General features: G+C 40.3%; 1 protein-coding gene across 1 annotated transcript in view; it reads left to right on the top strand.

Annotated features, from left to right (window-relative positions):
- The window catches only part of GALNT18 (polypeptide N-acetylgalactosaminyltransferase 18), a 960883-nt gene that overhangs the window by 612396 nt on the left and 329194 nt on the right, over positions 1-19293 (top strand). The window contains exon 3 of the mRNA XM_053720241.1: positions 18730-18896. Within this exon, the coding sequence (XP_053576216.1) occupies positions 18730-18896 (167 nt within the window). The remainder of the gene's footprint in view (positions 1-18729; positions 18897-19293) is intronic.

The following is a 19293-nucleotide window of genomic DNA, read 5'->3' as shown; positions in this document are numbered from 1 at the left end:
CGGCTTTATAATTCGGCCTCAATGAGAAAAAAAAGTTAGTGCTTCCCATGCCAATAATGATGATATAACGATGTTTGATGAAAATCTATCTGAGCCAAATATTAAACAATAGATATGTGCATTCACCAGTTTAGTTCACTGCTGAATGTAAAAAAATGCAGCAACTTGTAGCATTCCGCCCATTTCTGAGTCACATTTCTTCTTGTGAAAGTTCAACACATTAAAATCTGGATTTGCACAGATCTTAGTGTTTTGCACTTTCAAAAGAAGAGGTCCGGCTCTGAGAAGATCCAAATGCCGCGAGCGGACGTCTTCTTCCTTATTCAGCACCGAATGAAACTGTTGAATGCACATGTATATCAAACAATACAGAATATTCATAATAAATGTAATGTAAAAATATGAAAAAGCATACCTACATGATATCAACACTTGCAAAATCTACACCGATATCAACAAAATATGTATACTTAGAAGTTGATATTAAAAAAATTATTTTGATTACAACAATTACACCACTTTATCCAAGTGCAACACACACACTTCATTAGCCCACAATAAAAAGAAACACTCACTGATAGGAGATACCTGACATCTGAGCATGCAGGGGGGTGGGAATGACAGAAGAGGTGAGAATGCAGGACCTGCAGAATGAGAGTGGACTGGTCAGTTGGTGAGAGTGGCTGACCAGGGAAGAGTTCATGGGAGACCTGTCCAAAATGAGAGGTAGAACCACTTACTTCATGCCTTGAGGGACATAGAAAAAATTAAGAGGTATTGCTTAACATGCTCAAGTCTACTTGATCTATATGACCTGATCAATGATAACTCAGGCAATACCCGTGTTGGAACGAATATCAAGCTGTATCCATTTTTTTTTACTTTTGACAGTTTTCAGAAAACAGAGGGCATCAGCAACAGAATAGAGCAGTCAAGCATGAAGAGGATATTCTATATATGGGGAGGACTGCTTAATGTCCTTAGTGCCATAGATTGCACCAATGTGGCAATCAGGCCACCGCAACATCAAGAGGCGCTATACAGAAACCACAAACACTTCTACTCTCTCTCAATGGGCAAATTGTGTGTGATCATTCCACGTGCATACCACGTGTCAATGCAGCATTCTCTAGAAGTGGTCACAACTTATATATCCTATTTCACCAGGCCCTCTCAGGTTTGAGGCAGGGAAATTCCCTCAAGAACAGTTGCTAGGTAAGTAACCTCATACATGAAGCCTATTATTCACTAACACAATCCACACTCAAGACATTGACTGTCATTCCTGGCCTTCACAAATACTCCCATATCTCTGCACACTCAAACCTACACTTCATACAGCCCCTCACTACTTCATGTATGCCCTCACCTTCTTAGCTTCTCCACAACCTCACCTGCCATCTTCAGCCCTCATCTGTATACTAAATATTATCACAAACACAAATCTCAACAATGGATACATGACCACAGATATCTAGTAGTGCATCCACACACATACCTTGTGACCTAAAAATACACCTCTTTGTGGCTACAAGGAAATGATGACTATATACAGTCGCACCAAACCCCTCACATCACAATGATGATGACTACCTATAACCATCCTATAGTGGGGATGCTCACCAAGCCATACTTTCATCTAGCATAACCACATGTGGCAAGGGGTTTGTTCATGTAAGCTGACTTAAACAATACCACATTACAATTAGTAATCTATCCATCAGCTACACCTATGCAATTTGGTACTGACTGATATGCATGATGCCATGAGGCTATCCTCCCATCACAGCATCTTCCAACTGATCTGCTCATGGGTTCACTCACGGGAATTACACAAATGCTTGCTTTTGCATTCAAGGTGCTGTCTGTAGGCTTTCTGCTCCCACCTACCAAAACACTCTAGGTCTTCCTCCTAACTCTCAGATATGGCCTCACACTGCTTTTCCTCTCCCCTAGGTGATACAGTATATGGGTGCTGGACCTGGCTTCATACACCTGTCACCCACAATACAAGTCCAGTGAAGAGAGCAGAGATTATTAAATCAGGAACTACAAATCAATTATGATTTTGCTAAAATAATGCCTGTGGCTAGCTTGTCTACTCCAGTAGCATGTCCTGATTTTCACCAAATAATAAGGCAAGGTGTGGGTGAAGTTTTGGCTATTGAAAAACTAGGGTTGCCACGCCGGCCATCATGACCTGAATAGTTGTGAATTACACACGCTGCAGGTAGAAACAGGAGTAGTGCTGTCCAGTAGCACTATTCATGCGCTATCCAGAGACACAATACATGTTCCTTCTTACACACCCCATAACATGTGTAGTTCATAATTGTCCAGATTAACACAGCCAATGTGGCAACCCTTTGAAATCAAAATTTGGTTCATTCAAAACATTTTCAAGCTCACCCACTGTCAATTTATTGCAAGACTGCAGAAAAAGAATATTGTAATTACAAGGTGTTTAGTGCTACTTTAAGCCAGACACCCCGCTGTACACTGCGGTTTCATTGTTTACCAGGCACACTTGCGATCTGCGTTTCATTCCAGCCTTACAGGGACACTGAACCCAAACATTTTCTTTTGTAATTCAAATACAGCATTCAATTTTAAGCAACTTTCTAATTTACTCCTATTATCATTTTTTTTTCTTTCTCTTAGTATCTTTAATTGAAAAAGCAGGAATGTAAGAATAGGAGCCGGCCCATTTTTTGTCCAGCACCCTGGATAGAGCTTGCTGATTGGTGGCCTGATTTAGCCACCAATCAGCAAGTGCTTCCTAGGATGCTGAACCAAAGACTGTCCAGCTCATAATCTTATATTCCTGCTTTCTCAAACAAATATACCAAGAGAACAAAGACAAATTGAAAATAGGCGTAAATTAGAAAGTTGCTTAAAATTGAATGCTCTATCTGAGTCATGAAATAAAAAGTTGGGTTTCATATCCCTTTAAATAAATACTTATGAAGGGTATAAGCAATGTTGTAAATGTTTCAGCATATTAACAAACTTCTGCACTGCTGGTGGGAATGTTTTCCCATACATTATTTATGGTGCATGGTGTTTTGTTTGTGGAATATGGCAGATACTATTGTCCCTTTAGACCACACACTAAATCTTTTCATTTTGATAATTCTTCAGCTATATTTTTTCCAAGATTTCTCTGGGGCTGTGATTGCTAGATAAATCCTACCTGACCACTTGCTGTCCTGCTCATTGCATATCTGTGCTAATGACTACATGGTCATTTTAGGCATCCACACTCTTTCTTTTTTTTTTTAAATCTAATTTGCAATACTTTCATGTACGATAGTAGACATAAGAAAAATTCTACTCAGATTTAGAATGAATTTAAAGTCTGAATACAATTATTTTTGCAATAAAGCTTAATTCCCAAAGTTGCTCCCCCCAAAAAACTATCTCTATTATGGTTGAAACGTGTCCAGTATTTTAACAAGTTGTCCATCAAAATCTTTACAAAAATAAAGGTTGCTTAAAGGGACATAATACTCATTTGCTAAAACACTTGAAACTGATGCAGTATAACTATAAAAAGCTGACAGGAAAATATCACCTGAGAATCTCTATGTAAAAAAGGAAGATATTTTACCTCACAATTTCCTCAGCTCAGCAGAGTAAGTTCTTTGTAAAAAGTTATACTCCGCTGTTGCCCAGCTGCAGGTAAAAAAAAATGAAGAAATGAACAGCAGCCAATCAGCATCAGCAGTGCTGAGGTCATGAACTCTTTTACTGTAATCTCATGAGATTTCACTTAACTTCATAGTAAACTTCCTTAAACTGAATAGGGAAATAACATGAGTGCATGAGACTCAATCCTTCGACTGTCCCGGGACAGGCATACTGATTTGCTGCTTAGAAGTCCTTTACAATGGGATGTGGCTACTGAGGAACTTTTGAGGTAAAATAACTTTCTTTTTTACATAGAGATGTTCAGGTGATATTTTTTAGTCAGCTTTTTTCAGCTATGCTGCATCACTTTCAAGTGTTTAAACATTTGAGTATTATGCCCTTTAACTTTTCATTTTTTAGGTTCCCTAAGCTGTAGCTAAATAAAATGTTTTATGTTGCACTAGAGAAAGGTGAAATCAAAAGGTGGCTGGTCCATTGGGGCAGTGAGGGCAGTGGCCTCAGGGGCAGAACTCCTAGCATTGCAGCTGGTGCAGTGACACCGGGGCCCAAGTGCAAGAGGGGCATCAAGCGGCTCAGCAACTGCCGATTTTTTTTTTTTTAAACACAAACGTTTACTCAAAAGTTAAATATCTTAAAGTAAGCAGAGTGGGCAGAGGTACCTTAGACACTACTGGATACCCCTTCCTCCAATCAGAACGTAGCCCTATTAACCAATAGTGCTGCCTTCATCATCCAGGGACAAGGTAGGTCATATGGCTGAGGTGGGCAGGAAATGTTTGTGGCTCACTGGCGGCAGAAAAGAAGAAGCAGGAGATGGGGCTGACACAGCCAGCTTACTTTTACCCAACTCAGCCAATTTAAATGCCATAGTTATACTCAGAATGTATCAAATAAGCATCTGCCAGGTAGGTATCTTCTCCATTGTTGGAGGGTCAAAAGTAACTTTATTCATAAAAGTGCCAGAGTGCTCATTGCAAAGGAAATTTAGTAAATAGGGGTGGCGGGCGCTGCAAGCACATGGCTATCAATGTAAATGTATGTTGTTGTTTTTTTTCTACCTACTCCCTTTTAAGTTAATAAAATCTTTCAGTTAAGAGCCCTCTGTTCATTAGGTCCACCAATGAGTGCCTCTCCAAATTCTCCCAAATGTCCCATTTTTATGATGATGATGGGTTTTTTTTTTGTGTTTTTTTATGTGTTAATTTATTTTTGCAGATAATATATTTAACCCATGCAAAGTCAGCTCCAGAGGAGCAAAGCATTAACGGGACCTAGCCAAACATATCTGGAAGGTCATGCTCAGTCCCTTTTTTGGCATCTGTGAGATTTCTGAGACAAATTTCATTCAAACCAGAGAGACTACTTTAAAAGGGACATTAAAGGGATAGGAAAGTAAAATTTAAACATGCAGGATTCAGATAGAACATGCAATTCCAAAATACTTTTAAATTCACTTCTATTTTCAAATGTCATTCGTTCTCTTGGCATCCCTTGTTGAAAAAAGAATACCCACATATCATACCCTAGTGGGAGCTGCTGATTGGTGCCTGCACACATTTGTCTCTTGTGATTGGCTAACTAGATGTGTTCAGGTAGCTGCTAGCAGTATAATGCTGTTCCTTCAGCAAAGGATAACAAAATAGTGAAGCAAATTTTATAATAGAAGTCAATTGGAAAGTTGTATATAATTGTATGTTCTATCCAAATCATGAAAGAAAAGTTTGGGGTTTTCTGTCCCTTTTTTTTTTTTTTTTGAGGTTTTTTTTTGAGGTTTTTAGAGCTTTATTGGCAATAAAATTGACAATACAAGTAAGATCCCAAACACAGTGGGAAATGTAAAACAAATTATACAAAGATCGTAATTCAACAAGGAAAACAAGAGAGAAAAAAAACAAAAAAAAACTGGATTTGTCGCAGTTAACTTTTTCCAAGTGTCTAATGGTGCCGTAACAAATACGGGTGAGCTAACAGTAAGGAGTGATAACTGGTACATTATGAAAGGGAAAGGAAGAAAGAAAGGAAGAAAGAAAAGGAAGAGAAGAGAAGAAGAGGGAGAAAGAGGAAAGAAAGAGAGGAGAGAGGCTCTTGCAGAGAAATTACGCTAGCAGGAATAATCCGAAGGAACCATCTACATATCTGCCCTAGGAAGCCAATGAGGCTTAAACACTTTAGCCCAGTCTTCCCAAGTCAATTCAAAAAGTTCTATTTTATTCATGGTGTAAAACACATTTCTTTCCATAGAGTTAATGTAGGCCATGATGTCCACAACAGAGGACCAACTCGGGGGATTCTGGGTTTTCCATGCTCTAGTGATCGCCAGTCTAGTGGCCGAGAAAAGGTACACACACATATAGCTCTGGAACTTAGGAAGGGAGTGTAGGCCTACATGTAATAAAGCAGTTTCTGGGGGTTTTGGGACATGTATATTTAACCTGGTTAAAATAGTGTATACCCTATGCCACAGATGCTTAAGCTTAGGGCAAGCCCACCAGATGTGGAGAGAATCCCCTGGTTTCCCACACAGCCTCCAACACTGGGGCGTAGGAATCAGTTTGAGTTTAAGAAGTCTCATAGGGGTAAAATACCAGTGAGAGAGCAATTTGTAATATGATTTGATGATGATGTTTTTCTTAATTTTATTTTTCAGTCTTGTTTTAATTGTTATTTTTATTTAGGCAGTGCATTTTTATTTTAACTTGAGCTATTCTAAATAAACAAAAGCATCCTGGAAATACCACCTTAAAACACCTCTGTATTCTTTCTTTCTTTCTTTTATTTTCTTCCTTCCATTCTTGAACTGCCCCATACAGCTAGGGTTGCCACCTGTCCCGGTTTCACCGGGACAGTCCTGGTCTGGGACTGTATGTCCCGTGCCCCGGAACTACTGTCAAATGCCCCGGGCTAAGAGCTCCCCTGGGGCTGGCACAGCACTGACCGCAGATTTTAAAATAGCTGGCCAGAGGAGCTCATAGCCCGGCGGGAGGAGACTGAGACGGAAGGAACCTGCCAGGAGTTAAGTATGTGGGAGGTGGTGCCTGGAGTATGTGGGAGGGAGGAGGAGGGTCACGTCACTAACATCGCTGCGCTGAGCCTGCACTGCGCATGCGCAGATTGTGCCATGTAAGGAAGGAGACAGGTGAGTAGGAGACAAGACAGTCAGTGAGCAGAGATGCGTGCAGCCGGTGACCGGTCCTGTAAGGCTTTCACTAACCACACTAATGCTAACCTCTCTGCAGCTTCTAAACAGATTTAACTATACTGTGTTTGTTAAACAGGAGGATGGGCTTACAGCTACATTATCGTTTCCTAAGAGCCACAGACATAGTTTTCTGTCTCTAGGACATGATGCAGCTGTAAGCCCGCCCTCCTGTATAACAAACTCAGTATAATAAAATCTCTTTGACTGCAGAGAGGTTAGTAATAAGATTTATTTTATTCTACCACAATGTACACTGTGCTCTAAGTCAGGGAGGGTGTTCTCATGCAATGTACTGGCTCTGGCTGTGGCTTTTATATGTATTAACCCCTAAACTACTAGTCCCCCACATAGCAACAAGCTAAATTAAACTATTAACCCCTAAACCTAACGCCCCCTAACTTTAACATAATTAAATTAGATCTAAATAAAATGTACAATTATTAACTAAATAATACCTATTTAAAACAAAATACTTACCTGTGAAATAAAACCTAAGCTAGCTACAATATAACTAATAGTCATATTGTAGCTAGCTTAGGTTTTATTTTTAGGTAGTATGAAGATGAAGTGAGGGCGCTAACAATAGCTAAAGGAATAGCTAAAGGAATAAGGGGAAATCTAATATTATAAAACTTCCTAAATTAGGAAAGTGCGATGTGCGTTTGTAAAGCAAGAAGGTAGGATACAATAAACGATACAATAAAGTGCTAAGTATAATATGGGGTGTGCGATTCAAAGTGCAAGTGCTAAAAAAGATATGTAGATATTTTCGTTGATATACAGTGTGGTCTATAAATAAGTTCAAGTTACCTTTTTTCCTTAGAGGTTATGGTTCTTATGAAGTCTCTGACGGATGTCTTTGTTGCTTCTTTGTAGAAGCGGTCCGTCTTACGGCTTGGCCGGCAGTACTCTCAACTCTGCCGCATGTATTGGCGCCTGACGTCACACTCCCTATGGGAGGAAGTCAATATACTTTCTTTACTGCATATTTCCACTACTAATCTACAGAAAGCCAAACTAAACTGTGTGCATTGGACTAAGTGCAGTTTTATTTTATGTGTTATATCACTATCTGCAAACAAGGTGATACCGGAGCAAACAGAGAAAAGTTTCATCGCATAACTTCCTCCCATAGGGAGTGTGACGTCAGGCGCCAATACATGCGGCAGAGCTGAGAGCACTGCCAGCCAAGCGGTAAGACGGACCGCTTCTACAAAGAAGCAACAAAGACATTTGTCAGAGACTTCATAAGAACCATAACCTCTAAGGAAAAAAGGTAACTTGAACTTGATGGTACACTTTAAAGACTATTCACTCTGTTAAATGTTAACAAAACAAAGTCTACATTAACACTGCGTGCATAGCACTAAGAGCAGTTGTTCACAAAAGATATAAAGTAACTCAAAACCAATGGTACATTATAGAAACATATTACTCTGGAAAATGTAATGTCTATTTGTTTCGATATCACTGTGTGTTCGACACTAAGGGCAGTGATTTACAAAGTACCAAAGAACTGTTCACCTCAGCATTCGGTGTACCACACATTACAACTCGTTTAATGTGGAAATTGCCACAATTGTTTATATTGGGACTATTGTGAGATATTTTACTCTTGCCTGATCATAATGATGTATCTATAAAGCATAATATATAGATATACCAATAAGATACTGTGATCACTATATATCCCAAATACCCTATAAGGTCATTGAATTATATTATTTGTATTTTAAATAAAACATTTTTAATTTCTATTTGAATACTGGGTCTTTTAAATAATTGTAGTTAATCTGTAGTGCATCCAATACAACGGCCATATAACGTTTAATGAAATATATATTTTGCACTTCTTTTTAACCAATTATAGGTCATTACACATTCACTACTTACGGCACATTTTATTCTATTTAAAATATAGACCACACTGTATATCATGAAAATATCTACATATCTTTTTTAGCACTTGCACTTTGAATCGCACACCCCATATTATACTTAGCACTTTATTGTATCCTACCTTTTTAAACGTTTGCTCTATTCTTCTCATATTAAACTCCTTTACAGAATAAGGAAAATATTCATACATTTTTGCACTTCTTGCTTTACAAACGCACATCGCACTTTCCTAATTTAGGAAGTTTTATAATATTAGATTTCCCCTTATTCCTTTAGCTATTGTTAGCGCCCTCACTTCATCTTCATACTACCTAGTAAACGCTTTGAATAGATTGAAGGATCTTTCTCAAAGTGAGGTGTTTGGAATTCTCTGTTTATATCCAGCGCTCTACATATTCAAATTTTTGCTCTAGGTTTTATTTTTATTTCACAGGTAAGTTTGTATTTATTTTAACTAGGTTTACTAGTTAGTAAATAGTTATTAACTATTTACTTACTACCTAGTTAAAATAAATACAAACTTACCTGTGAAATAAAACCTAACCTGCCTTAAACTAAAACTTAACATTAAAAAAAATAAAAAAAACTACCATTACAAAAAACTACCAAGGGCCCTTTAGGGGGGGGGGCTTAAAAGGGCATTTTGTAGGGCATTGCCCTGAGATAAACAGCTATTTTACTAAAAAACAAAAATACAAACACCCCCTAACACTATACATTACACAAAATAACAAACAAATTATCAAAAATAAAAAAAATATTCCTATTCTGATACCCATAAAACAAAACCCACCCCAAAATAAAAAATCTAATCTAGAATAAAATACCAATGGCCCTTAAAGGGGCCTTTTGTAGGGCATTGCCCTAAAGATATCAGCTCTTTTTTTTAAAATAAAATTACAAAGTCCCACTAACATTACAAACCCCCACCCCCCCAAACCCACAAAATAAATAAAAACTATCTAAAAAAACCTAAGCTACCCATTGCCCTGAAAAGGGCATTTGTATGGGCATTGCCCTTAAAAGGGCATTTAGTTCTTTTACTGCCCAAACCCTAACCTAAAAAATAAAACCCACCCAATAAACACTTAAAAAAGCCTAACCCCCTGACAATCCACTTAAAGTTTTTGAAGTCCCGCTTGAACAATCTTCATCCCGGCGAACTCTTCATCCAGACGGCCTCTTCAATCTTCACCCCGGCGGCGACATCCTGATCCAAGCGGAGAGAAGTCTTTATCCAGGCGGCCTCTTTAATCTTCATTCAGGCGGCATCTTCTATCTTTATCCCGGAGGCGCAGAGCAGGTCCATCCCGAAGACATCCGGTGCGGAGAATACTCTTCATACGGTCACTGTCATACACTGAATCTTCAATGCAAGGGACGCGATTCAAGATGGCGTCACTTGCATTCCTATTGGCTGAAAAATTTGAATCAGCCAATAGGAATTAGGGCTGCTAAAATCCTATTGGCTGTTCAAATCAGCCAATAGGATTTAAGCAGCTCTCAATCTATTGGCTAATTCGAATTAGCCAATAGAATGAGCGCTGCTTAAATCCTATTGGCTGATTTGAACTGGACGTGTTTACGTTTTGGTCTTCCATTTCCGCATTCCTGACTGTGTGGCAACTAAAGAAATTAGAGTCTGCTAGTGTCTGGTTCTAGGAGGTGGTGAGTGCCCCAGCCATTGTGGGTGTCAGCTGCCATTTAAGTTTTTTCTTTAGTCCATTATTATTATATTCTCTATCTAGTTATGTAGGATTCTGATGCTGAGACTGTTCAAATTTCAGATTCAGATTCTTCGACTTGTGAAGAATGCGAATTGGCCCCGTTGACACAGGTCAATCAGTTATGTTCGATATGCCGTATTAGAGCGACCTGTTCCTCGGGCTCAAGGAATCAGGGGTCTGCTGAGCCATCCGCTTCTGGGGGGTTCTGTCCTCTGAGAGGCGAGTTCCCTACCCCTCCCTACTACTACACATGCGGGTAACCCAGATTATGTTTATCTCTCCTTACAGGGTGGCTTGTTCCCCCCAGAGGTTGCAGCTCGTTTTCGCTTTCACATATTTTTGGTGATTATGCGTTTGCAAAGTTCAGACGTTTATTTGCGATTGTGCTCGTGCCCGATCGTCCTGGGTCTACCGGCCTTGGGGGGCCTATACAATTCCCTGTGGGTGTAGCTGTCCCTGAGTGTTGTGCCTTTTGTTACAGAATAGGGCGCCATCGCGTTTTACTCAGACACATTTTTGAGTTATTAGAGGATCCTATCCTTACTGGATACGGGAATCCGTAGTATTCTGCTTCGAATAGTTCACCTCATTAGACATGTGGGGATGGCGTAATCTCCTGATTGTCGGTTGTTGAGATCCTTCCCAGTTTTTGCTGGAAGATCAGGGTTCTGTTTCACTGGTCCTGAGGGTCTGCCTGTTTCTTCTTAGGCGTTTGCCTACGGGCTGCCTTATATTTCCTTTTATCCGGTTAAGATGATGTTTATTTTGATTATATGTTTCCTTTGGGAACTATCTCTGGGATCGATTCTCGCTGTTACTACTGCAGAAGTTGTTAAGGGATATGTTAGTACTATGTTTGTCTGGTATCTCTTCCCCTCTGAGGGAGGCTTTAGGCAGCTTGACAGTTATGGTCCTTTTGCAGGCTGTTTCTGTTTGGGTTCAGATCTTCTGTCTCGTGGACTGTTCAGACACGTGGCGCCTGTTTGGCCTGGCTGGTCCGGTCGCGGGGCAGAGTGCTTACTTTATTATTTGTGTTTCTTGTTTTTATTTTACAAGTTTCAGCTAAGCATTATACGAGGACTCGTGGGTCTGTGAGGCTGGAAGGATTGTTTCAGTCCTTATTGAGCCTTCAAGTTGGAAGACTGGGTCATCAGCATTCCGCTGCATCACTCATTTTGCTTCCGAGTCTCTCGGGACCTAGAGTATTCTTCCTCACATGGGAGGATTGGAGGTTTAGTGCCTCCTTACCGCTGGTTTAAGGCGGTCTGACCTTTCGAAGGCTCTAGGAACTGTTCTGTTGGATGTGCTCCTTCAGAGGTTCTCTGGTCAGGGAGACCTTGCCCTCCCCATGTGGGTTAAGTTTCCTTATGGGGCCCTGGGTTTCCCTTCGGGAGAGGATTGCTCTCTTTTTAAAACCCTTTGGATTTTGTTCGTTACTCCATGTGAGTTGGGTCTCCTTTGGAGACCTGAATTTCCCTTCAAGAGAGTTCTTTTTGGCTCTGCTTAGGAGTTTTCCGGATCTGGGGATGTTCCGCATCCTTGGTTTCAGGTTCCCCTCTGTCTCGTATGGTGAGGTGGAGACTAGCCTTGATCGAGTGACCTTGTCCTCGTGGTTTTCCCTTGCTTGGGTCGTCTTGTGGCATTCGAATGCCTATGGGCTCTAATGTCTTGGTTTGAGATGCCTTAGCTCCTTTGGAGTGTTGGACTTCAGCATGGGGTGGTCTCCTCCTTAGGTCAGGACTTGCAAGGTGTCTCGTTCTCCGGGTTCTCCTGGATGTTACATTAATATCTCCCTGTGGGTCTGTTTTTTAGCTCAGACGGGGTGTTTCAATTTCCGGCATATTGTTTGTTTTACACAATGGAAGGCTTGAACCTGTCATTGCCCTGGCTCTTCTGGTTGCTGAGGCTGTTGCTTAGCGTTTCCCTTGTGGATCCCATTCATGGTGTACCACAGTGGCTTTGAGGCGACTATGCTTCCTTGAAGGCTGAAAGTCTGGAGTTCATATCCAGCTGTGACTATGTGCTCTTCATAACGCATGTCCGGCAGATATCCTTGCCAAAACACTGTTAACCGGTCTTTTTAGGATCCAGGGCAGGTTTGGGGTTCTCCTTTTCCGGGTATGGGCTATGACCTTTAGTCTGGCTAGTAGAGCTGGTTGACAGCCAGATTTCCTGATTACCGCTATCATTGGGTTTGCCTAGACTCAATGAACGGTTTCCCTTGGATGGTTTGCTGAAGTACCCTGATGGCCTTGTGGTTCTGTAGGCAAGGGGTTATAGGGATAACCACTGCAGTTTATGCACCCTTCTGTGCGATAGGTTTCAGGGGATTCCTTCCAGGTCCATCTGCGTTAAGAGAGTGTTCTTTTATTCGGCCTGTGGCCTTGTGCTTCGTGGGCAGGTACCCTGTCTCTAATGGCCCCTTTTTACTTGGGGGGGGGGCTTGTTCTCCTATAAGGAGACCTTGTTTAGGACTTTTCCTAGAATTCAAGGGATGGAACAGAGGGTTTAACCTATTTAGAAAGCGGCATGTTCTCTGGGTTGTTCTTTTCTTCCAGTGTCTTGCTGACTCCACATCGAGATTGGCCGTTACTAGACTCTTCGGGGTCTTCGGCCTTGTCGACTGTTTTTCTGGAGCCTCTTGGGGGTCCACAAGCTCTGTGGAATGGCTGAAGCCATTTTTTTCTTTTGTGAGCGGGTGCCGGGGTTCTTCTATTTGGCTTCGGACCCCTGTTTTCGGACCTACTGATGCTTGGGCCGGCCTGGCGGGGTGTAAGTCCTAAGATCATTGTTCTGCGGGGTGCAGTGGCGTAGCGTGGGGGGGGCCACAGGGGCGGTTGCCCCGGGCGCAAAATTCTGAGGGGCGCAAAATGCTTGGCTCCCAGCCTCCCCAGTCCCCACCATCTCAAGACAGTAGACAGTCACAGTCCCACTCCCAGCGGCGCTACAGGGAGGCTGAAAAATCTGACAGGCGCCTGCGCCCAGCCATGCTGTGTAATGATTTAATTATCATAATTTTATGAGTGTAATCCTATCCGACCGTTACCTGCTGCTAGACTAGTGTTTACGCCACTAGTTAGCACGTTCCACTCCCACTCCCAGCACACATGTCAGGAGGGAGGAAGAAGTCAGAGCAGCAGAGCCAGAGTGGAGTCAGACTGACTAGCACGCCGCGCCCGCAATGATAAGGTAAGTAGTGTCAACAGAAATTACCAAACTCATCACCAGGTCCGTATCAGAACCAGACCACCAGTGCCACTGCCAGCCAGAATTATAATTAAATTATTATAGCCCCTGTTTTTGCCTGGGCCCTGGGGAATAGGGATTGGAAATGGCAACGCACGCAAAATGCAACTTAGCTTCTACCGTTACCCACGTGACGTCGCAGGGCCAGCCGGCCAGCCCGCCAGCCAGCCAAGTTCCAAAGGACCCAGAGTCACTCTGAGCCAGCCAGCCAAATTCCAACTTCCAAAGGACCCAGAGTCTGAGCCAGCCAGCATGCCAGAGTGTGAGAGTGATCTATGCTGCTTTAAAGTGAAAGCCGGTTATTTTATTTAAAATTCATTTTTAACCTGGGTAAAATAAAACATACAAGATGTATGTTTTACCCAGGTTAAAAATGAATTTAAAAAAAAAATAATAACTGGCTTTCACTTTAAAGCAGCATAGATCACTCTCACACTCTGGCATGCTGGCTCACATGTATTTTAAAAATGAAATCCCATGTTTAAATATTAAACCATAAAAAATGTAATTGTTAAGTTATATAATGTATTTACTTAATGTATATAATAAAGTAATGGCTGCCTGCAACCATATTGAATCCTAATTTTTAAGGATGAATGTAGAGTTTAGAATTATATATATATATATATATATTTATATATATATATATATATATATATATATATATATATATATATATATATATATATAGTATATATTTTTGTTGTTAAAATAAAGCAGTTTGTTTTAAAACAAAAACCTGTCTCCTAAGTTGTTGAGCTGTCTCCTAGATTCAAAGCAAATTTGCCAATCCCTACTGTACTGGTGGAAGAGAATCAGTCAGTGCTAATGGATTAGGGGGGCGCAATTCTTGCCTTGCCCTGGGCGCTGAGAAGCCACGCTACGCCACTGGCGGGGTGTAATGGGCCTAGTTGAGGTTCTATATTTCTCCCCTTTGGGACCTATGTGTCGGTCTGGCGGCTGGAATTGCCTAGAGGGTGCCCTCTGTTTGGGAGTTTTCACAATCCGATATCCTGTTTGGTCGCCTCTTACTTTTTCATAAAGTTTTCTGACTAGGGTGTTTACTCGTCTGGGTCTGCTGCACGTATTTGTGTTGAATACTTCAGTATTCTAGGTGCTGATGACTTGAGGATAAGTTTTCTGTGGTCGTTTTGGTGCTTCCACTCAACATGGAGAGTAGAAATCGTTGTTTCGGATGCCTGGTCCTAGGCCTTGTGTTATGTTGGTCTGGGCATTGCCTCCCCTTATTTGTTTGGACCCATTTGGGTCTTTATGAGCTGAGCTCATTATAGGGGTCTTCCTTTCTGGAATTCTGTGGTGTCCTTTCGATCTCCTTTGGTTTTCTCTTGCCCTGTCCCTTTGGGAGTTTTGGGCTGGTGTTCCCTTTGCTAGCAAGGGGTGTGTGGTTGGGGGCCGACCGCTGGGCGACTGTGTTTCCTAGTGGACTGTTGGTTCAGTTGAGTCTGATTTTATGGTCTCTAGCTATGCTTCCGGACCATCTGCGGGTCAGTGTCCTTGGGGCCTTTTCCTTCCAATGTTCTCGGCTTTGGACGAAGCAGGGTTTTGTTGGGTAGTGGTTTCAGGCCTGGTGCCCTCAGAATGGGCCGCCTCTTGTACCCTCCCATCTTGGCATTTAGTATCCTCTATAGCTTGGGTGTTGTTTTCCCAAACGTAATGAATGCAGCAGTGGGCTCTTAACATTTCTGAAGAAAAACATAAATTATGCTTACACAATAATTTTCTTTTCTTCAGATGGAAAGAGTCCACAGCTCCCCACCCATATATTTTTCTGTGGGGCGTCTGTATTTTTATTCTTCTGGCACCTTTTTCACCCTGATATTTCACCCTGATATTTCTGTTCCTTGTTTCTCGGCAGAATGACTGGGGGAGGAGGGGAGTGGGAGGAGTATTTAAGCTTTTGGCTGGGGTGTCTTTGCCTCCTTCTGGTGGCCAGGTTCTTAATTCCCAAAAGTAATGAATGCAGCTGTGGACTCTCTCCATCTGAAGAAAAGAAAATTATCAGGCAAGCATAATTTATGTTTTTATGTTTATTATCGGTCACCTATTTTATTCTGCAATGTGGGTCATTTATTGTACGGCTGCTTTAAATATACTTTCTGTTTGGGATATTTCTACAGATTTTCAGCAGCAAAAGTTCATAGATTTTCCTTTGGTTTCTTTATTTTTTTCTAAGCTTCCAATCACTGTATTCACTTGCAAAAATATTTTTTGTAATATTTTGTACTTGATCTTCAAAATGGAGAACACTTTTGCAACCGTCTAATGCTCTAACTTTGCTGTGTAGCTTTTTTTTTAAAGTTGTTGGTTGCCAGTAAGAAACTTTTTTGTTTCTTGACCATGAATTTAATTATAGAAGTATAGTTTTATGTGTACACTACAGTGCAGGAGAAAGGCTCTTATGAAATGACATGTTGCTGCAGTTAAATGACAAACTAACGCAGAGCTACGATGACGGGGAAAATATATTTTACACGGCACTCATGCAGAAGTGTACAGCAGATGCTTCATGGGACTGAATACAGTCACTTAAAGTGATGGAAAATCCTAGAGTTTGTGATACGCTAGGATTTACCTGTGCAACAAATAAAGGGGACTTTTAGTCATAATGTATAAAATACTTCATGCTGAAAATTACTTTATTTGTTTGTAGCGTATGCCGCGCTGAGCGCCTCAGGCCGCCTGACCCACAGCAGAATGTTATTTTTCAGTGAGGTGACATTTCCACCTCCTAGCCAATAGCTGTGCGGCCCAGCTGGCTTTATGCTGGATAGCTAGCATGCTATGGCTAAGATCACTTCACTGAAATATAGTGTTCTGTCGTTGGCGGCCTAAGGAGCTCTGCGTGGCATACACTGCAGACAAATAAAGGAACTTTCAGCATGAAGTATTTTATACATCATGGCTGAAAGTCCCATTTATTTGTAGTACTGGTAAACCCTAGCATTTAAAAAACGCTAGGATTTACTATCACTTGTGTGATATGTTGTTTCCATAGTTTTTTCCTGTAATAACCACATAAGAATGTGTTATCAGTGTGTTATGTTTTTCTCTTTTACAGGTGTTTCACATTTTCAGCTTGGTATTTGTTAAAGGGACAGTCTAGTCAAAATTAAACTTTCACATAGGGAATGCAGTTTTAAAGGGTCAGAAAAGTGTGTTTAATAAAAAAAATATTATTTCGTTTGTGAACTGCATTTTTAATATTTTGAGAATGTAAATGTTTTTAAAATTATAACCGTTACCTTATTTTTTGATTTTGAAGCAGCCGCTTCATGCTGCGGTCTAGCAATAGCTGACAGCCCCGTGAACAAGCAACTGAAATAGGTCCAAGCAATCGACCAATCGTAGCTTTTATTCTAATCAGTGTAATGAATATGCAATACGGTAATGCACGATCCCGTTCGCATTCCCAGTAGTGTCACTACAGTAACACGCATGTACCCAGGACATACTTGAAAATGAGAGAAATCTCAATGTATCCTTCCTGGTAAATTATTTTATAAATAAATGTACTTCCTAATGCTGCAGGGCTAAACACTTGCGTGCCAAGAGTAAAGATCATGTGACCGATATAGAGACACAGAAAAATACTCCTCCTACTGAAATCCTTTCTAACGAAATGAATCATGGGATTGAATATGGCGATGCGCGCTCACAGGGGCTATATGTAGAGCCATTTGTGAATGGCTTTGCATAATGAGGTAAACAGAGGGAGTGCAAAATAAGGCATTTATATATTGTTTTTTTTTTACATTAAAGCAAAAAAAAAAAATTATAACACTAAATTATGAAAAATCAGTTTACTATATGTTTGTTTGTATAGTTGTTTTTTGTTGTTGAAGGTTTACTGTCCATTTAAACAACTTTCCAATTTACTTTTATCATCAAAGTTGCTTTGTTTTCTTGGTAATCTTTGTTAAAAATCTGAACCTAGGCTCATAGGCTAATTGCTAAGATCTTAAAAGCCACCTCTTATCTCAGTGCATGTTGACAGTTTTTACAGCTAGACAGTGTTTGTTTATATGTGCCATAAATATAACATTGTGCTCATTCTTGTGGCGTTATTTATGAGTCAGCAGTGATTGGCTAAAATGCAAGTTTGTCAAAAGAACTGAGATAAAAGGGCAGTCTGCAGAGGCTTAGGTGCAAGGTAAGCACAGAGGTAAAATATATATCAATATAACTGTGTTGGTTATGCAAAACTGGGGAATAGGTAATAAAGGGATTATTTAAACAATAATAATTCAAGAGTAGGCTGTCCCTTTAAAAAAATTGTTAAAAAGTAAGACTAGTGACTTGAATTTTTAGTGTATGTAATATATTTTGTTGGATGTTGGAACCTACCAATTTGTTGTTGAACCAATAAGTATCACACTGTTACCACAGGCTACTACTGTTTATTTCAGAAAAATGTTTTTCTTTTAAAGCTTCAGAATGTATCTGTTGCCAATTTTATAGCAACAATGTTGGCATAAAAGTCTTTCAGTTTCGCCAAAATCTCGCTGCTCGCAATATATCCTGCTGCATGTTTAGCTTTACCTCATCAGTAAGTGGAACTGGGTGCTTAAGGCATATATGAGTACCTAAGGAGGCACCCATGATAAATGAGTAAATGCGTATCCTCCCCAGTAACGTTTTTTACTTTGAAGTTGTCAGGTGGACCAGACAATCTGTACTACCCATGCTGTTAGTAATAGGCAGAATGCGACCCCTCTTCTTCTCAAGTCTTGGCTGTTTAAAAGCAGCTGGAGATATGGTAGTGTTTTCTACTGATTACCAATGAGACAGCTGGCAGAGCTCCTTGTAGGTTATACCTCCAGATAACTGTACAGTAAAAAAAAAAAGTGGTAACGGAATGGATGACTCCTAAGTGAGAAGATGATAGTAAAAAACAAAACAAAAAAAACTTTGATTTGTTTAAGGAAAATAGATTATTAATGTAAATTTACTATTGCTGAAAAACTTCTTTTATTTTGGTTTTTACAGATGCAAAAACCTCACGTACCCAGAGAATCTTCCACAAGTCAGCATTGTTTTTATATTTGTCAACGAAGCCCTTTCTGTGATCTTGAGATCTATTCACACTGCCATCAAGCAAACACCGACTGAACTTCTAAAGGAGATAATCTTAGTGGATGACTGCAGCAACAATGGTGAGTATGTATGCATCTTTTTGTGTCTCTTATGGAGCAAAAATCCAAGAAAAAACAGAGATGTCTGGGATTTTTTTTTTACTGTGAATCCATAATACCAAAGTTTAATGGCATGCAAGAATAAAAAAAAACACATCAATGCTGCTTATATTTACTTGTGAAATGTAAGATGAATTAATCATCACCCTAGCCATATGAATATCCCATATGTTATTTAATTAAAGGGACATAATACACATATGGTAAATCACTTGAAGGTGATGCAGCAAAACTGCAAAAAGCTAACATAAAAATATCACCGGAATAAAAGGGAAGATATTTTACTTCACAATTTCTTCAGCTCACCAGAGTAAGTGCTCTGTGAACAGTTATTCTTCAGCTGCTGTCCAGCTACAAG

Source organism: Bombina bombina, chromosome 7 (genome assembly GCF_027579735.1).
Source record: "Bombina bombina isolate aBomBom1 chromosome 7, aBomBom1.pri, whole genome shotgun sequence".
Lineage (NCBI taxonomy): Eukaryota > Metazoa > Chordata > Amphibia > Anura > Bombinatoridae > Bombina > Bombina bombina.
Note: the sequence above shows the minus strand (reverse complement) of the source record. Positions and strands in the feature narration are given on the sequence as shown.